The sequence below is a fragment of the Quercus suber genome, unplaced genomic scaffold (assembly GCF_002906115.3).
Source record: "Quercus suber isolate HL8 unplaced genomic scaffold, Cork oak 2.0 scaffold_538, whole genome shotgun sequence".
NCBI lineage: Eukaryota > Viridiplantae > Streptophyta > Magnoliopsida > Fagales > Fagaceae > Quercus > Quercus suber.
This window is the reverse complement of record NW_027069986.1, coordinates 428,657-436,051: the sequence shown is the minus strand read 5'-3', so window position 1 is coordinate 436,051 and position 7,395 is coordinate 428,657. Positions and strand designations below refer to the sequence as shown.

General features: G+C 32.6%; 1 protein-coding gene across 1 annotated transcript in view; it reads left to right on the top strand.

Annotated features, from left to right (window-relative positions):
* Window positions 1–1,032, top strand: part of LOC112017642 (uncharacterized) — a 17,609-nt gene extending 16,577 nt beyond the window's left edge. The window contains 1 exon segment of the mRNA XM_024050100.2: window positions 127–1,032. Within this exon segment, the coding sequence (XP_023905868.2) occupies window positions 127–571 (445 nt within the window). The 3' untranslated portion in view covers window positions 572–1,032.
* Window positions 1,033–7,395: the final 6,363 nt, after the last annotated feature.

The window sequence follows — 7,395 nt, the reverse complement described above, 5'->3', positions numbered from 1 at the left end:
GGGGGGGGGGGGGGGGGGGGGGGGGGAGAGAATAAATATGCTTGGTTTGATTCTGTTAATCCTGAGTGAATGTTTTGCTTTTTGAATGTTTACTTCCACTTGATGGCGTGAGCAATTCTCTTGCAGTAAATTTCGGACTCTGGAGGAGATATTGACCGTTGAGATAAAACCTGGTTGGAAGAAGGGCACAAAGATCACATTCCCTGAGAAGGGTAACCAGGAGCCTGGTATCATTCCTGCAGATGTTGTTTTCGTGGTAGATGAGAAGCCACATGCTCTTTATAAGAGGGATGGTAATGATCTGGTAGTCAACCAGGAGATAACACTGCTAGAGGCCCTCACAGGGAAGACCATTGACCTAACTACCCTGGATGGAAGGAATCTCGTGATCCCACTGGCAGATATCGTCAAACCGGGAGCAGAGGTGGTTGTCCCAAATGAGGGTATGCCAATCTCAAAAGAAGCTGGGAGGAAGGGGAATTTGAGAGTTAAATTTGATGTTAAATACCCTTCAAGGCTTACAGCAGAACAGAAATCTGATTTAAAAAGAGTTCTTGGAGGAACTTCATAATGATTACACACACTAAATGTCAGGGGTGCCCATTAACATTGCTAGTTGTTGCTAGTGGATGTAAATATGGCATGTGTATGAGTGTATCCTATTGAAGAATGTGAATAGTAGGAAGTTTTCACAGGGTGAATGGAGGGCCGGGTGTAGGTTGGGTTCTTCCAATTTGGTATCTGGATGCCATATTTAGGAATGATGTAATTTGTCACTGGGCTAGGTATCAGTCCAACTGGAAGAAATGGGTGGGAAATACTACCAACCTTTCTGTCATTTTTGCCAGAGTGTTACTCTGCCATAGAATTGGATTCTTTATACTTAGAAGTGATAGTTTTTAGATTCTCAACAAGTGACTTCACCTCGAGGCAACTTTGGGAAATATTTAATTTGTTATATTGGTTGATTAAAGATGCAACTCTTGTTTTATTGGTTTAATAAAGATGCCACTCATGAATTTGTTCTCTTAAGTTGTGCTTGTGGAGTTAAATATGTAATGTTACAGGATTTGAGTTTTTGTTCCTGGGGATAGAATCAAAGTATATAATGAAGCACTGGCACAGTTTTCATCCTGCACGTAGAAGGAAAATTTTGTGGTAGGAGCAGGACTATGTGTTGACAACTTTATTTTTTGGCGTTTTGTTCAAACCACTTGTGTGCTCATCTAAATTTTTGTATCCAAAAGAATCCTTTGGACCAATGGCTTTGTCTATCAAAATTACAATAAGTTTCAGATATTTTTAACAAAAGAAGGATGTGCAGATCTGTACTATCCATGCATGCTGGTTCAAAAATGAATTATGAGTTTACAATCTGTCTCCTAGTTTTTTCTTTAACACCAAAGTCAGTACTGAGACTTCCTTGACAATTTAGAAAAGAATAATTGGACTTTTGTTATTTTTACTTTTATAATTCGATAATCGGGTGAAGGAAGATTTGAATTTTGGATGTTTGTTTTGGAAACACTAAAAGTGTCAACCAGTTGAACTATTAGACTTCTAGCAAAAGAATATTTGGACTTAAAAAAAATGTGTTTCTTAACTATGGAACTCTTTAATCACATTCTCTTACACAGGTGTGGAATATAATGGAGACTACAAGTTTTGTTATAGGTGATAGATGGGAAAGGGTAGGGCTTTAAGAGGGGTGGGGCTATTAGTTTTAGGATAAGGCTTTTGTTCAGTGCATCTGTGAGCTGGACATGATGCGGACCATACGGTGCCCAGTGCACATCAGCATTGGACAGAAGCTTCACCTTTAGTTTTATTTGAGGTACATGTACTGCATAATCAAGTGAATGGAACTTGTCAATAATGTAACAGGCCCAATCTGCTTTTGCTTTCCTGCTTATCTATATGGATCGAAGGTATCTGGTGTCTGCTCTTGCCAGCCTCTCTTCTGGCTTTCTTTTCTTTGTTTTTTTTTATCCTTTTTAATGGGCTAAAGGTGTATCATGGGCGCTGCATCTCTGAAAGTTAGGATAGGTTTAGTTTTCTTGTTGGAAAATGCTAAAGAGTGTGCTTAGAGCACTTATTAATAATTCATTTAAAGAAAATTTTTATGGAAAATGAAAAAAAAGTAATTAATATTTTGACATTTTTTTCATTTTCCATAAAAGTGGTATCAAGACTTTCTTAAAATTGATTATTAATGAGTGCCCAAATGACACTTGTGTTTAAAGGGTAAGTAAATAGCCTAGTAATTTGATATGTTGGAAACTGCAAAACCAGTATTACAAGAACATATTTGTAGGCGGCAGTGTATTGAATTAGTCCATAATTTTGAATCCACCAGAGAGTACCGTGCAGGCGACAGAATGTGGATATTCCCATCACTACAAGACATATGGTGTTGTCTTCTTCAATGGAGCTAAGTTTGTCAACTTGCTCTCCCCTCTCACTTTCTAGTGTTTTGGGTTTTTGGGATTTGGACTTTGGAGTGTCAAAGAGTTCTTTTGAATATGACCATGAAATTAACAAAGGGATTATAAAAGTTTCTGCCAAGTAAATTGTTTAAAAACAAAGGGCTAGCTTGAAATGTGTGATTTAGATTGAGGGTCACAATCAATGCAGGAGCAGGACTATTTGCTTAATCAAAAAACTAGTAAAGCATACACAAATTGAAGGATTCTTGCTGTCCTTAGCACCTGAAATCTACAAATTATATTTGGTAAAGATTATTATAGAATCTCCATATTGCACATTCCCACAAGAAAGCCACAGCTACTGGTACGTACGATTCCTATTCCAAAAAGTCGATCCTCTTTTGGTTCCAAGCTTTTGATTCTACATTCATAGATTCCTTCCACTGGTGAATTGTAGATACAAATTTCAAAAGCCAATAACCAAAACCATGTCTAAAAAAATGTCATTACCATGCAATAAGACCAACATAACGTTGTTTTTATTAGATTATGGACACATTTTTTTACTATTTTATACGTTCTCACTTCTCCATAAGCAGTTTAGGCCAATGAAGTCGATACTGTAGCAGTACCGATCGTACCGGTTGCATACCGGTATCGAAACATTAACGTTTCATACCGGTTTAAATACCGGCCGTACCGGCCATGTACCGGTTATACCGGCCAATTTCGGGCAATACCGGCCGGTACAGAAAAAAGTTTTTTTAAAATTTTTTTTTTTAAGTTTTGTAATTTTTGAATTTTTGTTAGGGTAGAATGGTAACTTATTTACATTAACTTATTAATATTATTTGTTTTCTTAGTATGCAATGGTAACTTTTAAGCTTTCTATTTTTTATATTGTGTGTATGTGTGTTTTTTTTTTCCTTTTAATTGATACTAAAGTCTAAAATTATGAATAATTAGTTTTGAATTGAGGAAATGTTTTATGGTAAACTTTTATATTTATTATAATATATATACACACACATACATACATATATATATATATATATATTTATTTATTTTAAAATATAAAAAATAGTGATAAACCCGAAACGGTACACCGGTATTAACTGGTATCCGAAATATACCGTACCGCTGGGCAAACTGGTACAGCCTTCGGTACGGTATTGACTCCCTTGGTTTAAGCATCTAGCATATGTCTTTTACACGTGCTAAAGGAAATAAATAGCTTTCGAATAGATCTTAAATTTAAGTACCCACCAATCCTACAAAAAAATAAAAAATAAATGGGGATTTAACCTGAGTGTATTTGCCAGTTGATTATCTAGGACAGTCTTGACCATGCTCCAAAGTTCAAACTCAGAGAAAATGGGGAGTACACATTTTCCTGGCAAATTTTGGCTTCTTGGCTTCCGATTGGATCAGTTTTTTACTTTGATCTCAAAATTCCATTGCCTTAAACATGACTTTAGTGAAGCCTTACCAAGTCAATTGCTTTTATTCCACGAAAGTTACAATAACAATTTTGTTAATAACTCTTTGGACAAAATTTGGTTATTGCCGGTGGCTACAACTCTCACTAAAAAAATTAACATAACTATATATTTTGAAAATCTAACAGTTAAATTACATATTTTTTATGTTCTTAACACATATACCAAATTTTGTGCTAATTATATGTTATTTACTATTTAATTCATAAACATATTTTTTATGAATAATTTTATACTATAAAAACTTGAAATATAAACATTTAATTGATGACATAACTATTCATCTTTGATATTTTTTCATTTAATTCTTCTACGATTATATCATTCGTTACAACTTATTAAAATGATCGACACTAAATGATGGACCACTTTTTCTCTACCACTCACTGTACCACTTACAACCGACCACATTTATGTCGCTGTGTATGTAAACTTTGTCTATGCGGTTTTGGAGGACAAACAGAGGCTACAGAGCACAACCATCAAGTGGAGTCGAGTGGGGTATATTTGTTATTTGATTTATTCGCCTTTGTATAAATATCGAAAGCAATCAAATCCAATTTTTCCTTTTAGACTTTCCAAGTGGTTTTAGAAATCCTCAAATACAATTTCACCTGTTTACTTTATAGAACAGCAAGCACTGTCTATTATTTTTTATATTGTGTGTGTGTGTGTTTTTTTTTTTTTTTCCTTTTAATTGATACTAAAGTCTAAAATTATGAATAATTAGTTTTGAATTGAGGAAATGTTTTATGGTAAACTTTTATATTTATTATAATATATATACACACACATACATATATATATTTATTTTAAAATATAAAAAATAGTGATAAACCCGAAACGGTACACCGGCATTAACCGGTATCCGAAATATACCGTACCGCTGGGCAAACCGGTACAGCCTCCGGTACGGTATTGACTCCCTTGGTTTAGGCACCTAGCATATGTCTTTTACACGTGCTAAAGGAAATAAATAGCTTTCGAATAGATCTTAAATTTAAGTACCCACCAATCCTACAAAAAAATAAAAGATAAATGGGGATTTAACCTGAGTGTATTTGCCAGTTGATTATCTAGGACAGTCTTGACCATGCTCCAAAGTTCAAACTCAGAGAAAATGGGGAGTACACATTTTCTTGGCAAATTTTGGCTTCTTGGCTTCCGATTGGATCAGTTTTTTACTTTGATCTCAAAATTCCATTGCCTTAAACATGACTTTAATGAAGCCTTACCAAGTCAATTGCTTTTATTCCACGAAAGTTACAATAACAATTTTGTTAATAACTCTTTGGACAAAATTTGGTTATTGCCGGTGGCTACAACTCTCACTAAAAAAATTAACATAACTATATATTTTGAAAATCTAACAGTTGAATTACATATTTTTTATGTTCTTAACACATATACCAAATTTTGTGCTAATTATATGTTATTTACTATTTAATCCATAAACATATTTTTTATGAATAATTTTATACTATAAAAATTTGAAATATAAACATTTAATTGATGACATAACTATTCATCTTTGATATTTTTTCATTTAATTCTTCTACGATTATATCATTCGTTACAACTTATTGAAATGATCGACACTAAATGATGGACCACTTTTTCTCTACCACTCACTGTACCACTTACAACCAACCACATTTATGTCGCTGTGTATGTAAACTTTCTCGATGCGGTTTTGGAGTACAAACAGAGGCTACAGCCTACAGAGCACAACCATCAAGTGGAGTCGAGTGGGGTATATTTGTTATTTGATTTATTCGCCTTTTGTATAAATATCGAAAGCAATCAAATCCAATTTTTCCTTTTAGACTTTCCAAGTGGTTTTAGAAATCCTCAAATACAATTTCACCTGTTTACTTTTTAGAACAGCAAGCACTGTCTATCTTTTGATTGGACAAAAGTAGAGTTCATACTTCATAGTACTAACAATTAGAAGACAAGGAAAAATGGAAAATGAGAGGAATCATCTTCGTACATCAGAATCCACTTCACGTCAAAAGGCACAATTCCTATATGCCAACATCTGCCCACTCACGGAAAGTTATATGCTTTCCAATCAAAGGGCAATTTTTTTATACTTGCTGATTTCCTTTATGCTTTTATAGTGGATTGCTTGGGAAATTGACAGCAAGCTTTAAGTGTAATGATAAAGTCGTGAAATTGGGTGGGAAATAAGTTCTGACGACAACATTTTTTTTAGATAAAAATTAAGGGGAAGTTAAAAAGGGAAAAAAAAATTGTCGAGAAATCACAAGGAGTGACAAATTAAAGCATTTTTATTGGTAGGTTTTTTTTTTTTTTTTTTGATAATTTGATTTTTAGGATGGGAGATTTGAATATTGAAGGTCTCCGATAAAAATAGAGTTTGTTCATTCATCATTCAAATTTAACAAAACCAAATTGACCTGGAAGGATCTAAGCTGGAAATCGACCAATCCAATTAATGCAACAATCAATGGCTGTTTTATGCCCAGTAAACCTAATGAAATTAGTTTGAGTGGCAACCTTCCTCCTTCAAAATTTGACTAGAAAGACCCTTCTTCCTTCTCCAATTTCCGTCTCTTTTTTCATCATGTGCCACTCATCTTTGTCGAATTTAATGAGATCCAACAAGTCTTTGTTGAACATAGTAAATATGACACTACTAAAAACAAGTACATGCTCGAGCACCATTGACCACAACAACTTCGTCATTTTTTTTTTTTTTTTTTGGTGAGAAGTCAAATTTTTTAAGAAAATATTATTTATTATTTTGTCTATTTTTAAAAATGTATAAGTTTTTAAAACTATTTTAAAAAAATTTATCAAAAAATTGAATTAGTAAATTAATAGGGGTATAATAGGAACATTAGTAAATTAATAACTTTTATTTTTAAAAACGGGACAATATTTTGGGACATTTCAAAATGAAATAAATGACAAAAAAGTGAGATTGAGGAATATTAAATTACGGTACGCTTAGCTTTCACTTGGGAGGTGCGCTTTTGCGCGTTTCATGCATTTTTTGTGTGTGAATTTCGATGCATTACGTGACTTGCAAATACTTTTTTTCAATTTTAAAATTAAGTCTTATGATATTATTCATACAATAAAAATTATTTTGTTACAATATTATTAGTTTTAAGTTTTCAGTAATAAATGGTATTCAATTTTATTGAAAATTGAAAATACTATCATCAAAAGTTTGACAATTTTTCAATTTACAATAATTTTTTAAATGGTTTACTAATATATGCAACCAAATATTAAAGTAAATTTTGAATAATTAATATATATTGACACCTAAACTTAGTAAAAAATTGTTCTTCATCCATAAATTTAAGAGGTTCTTTTTTCATTTACAAACTAGTGAAAATTTTGTATTTTATCCTTCAATTATTGAAAATATTTTACATTTTGTCTTAAATTTTTTTTAAAAAAATCATCTCTAAACTATTAAAAAAAAATTATTT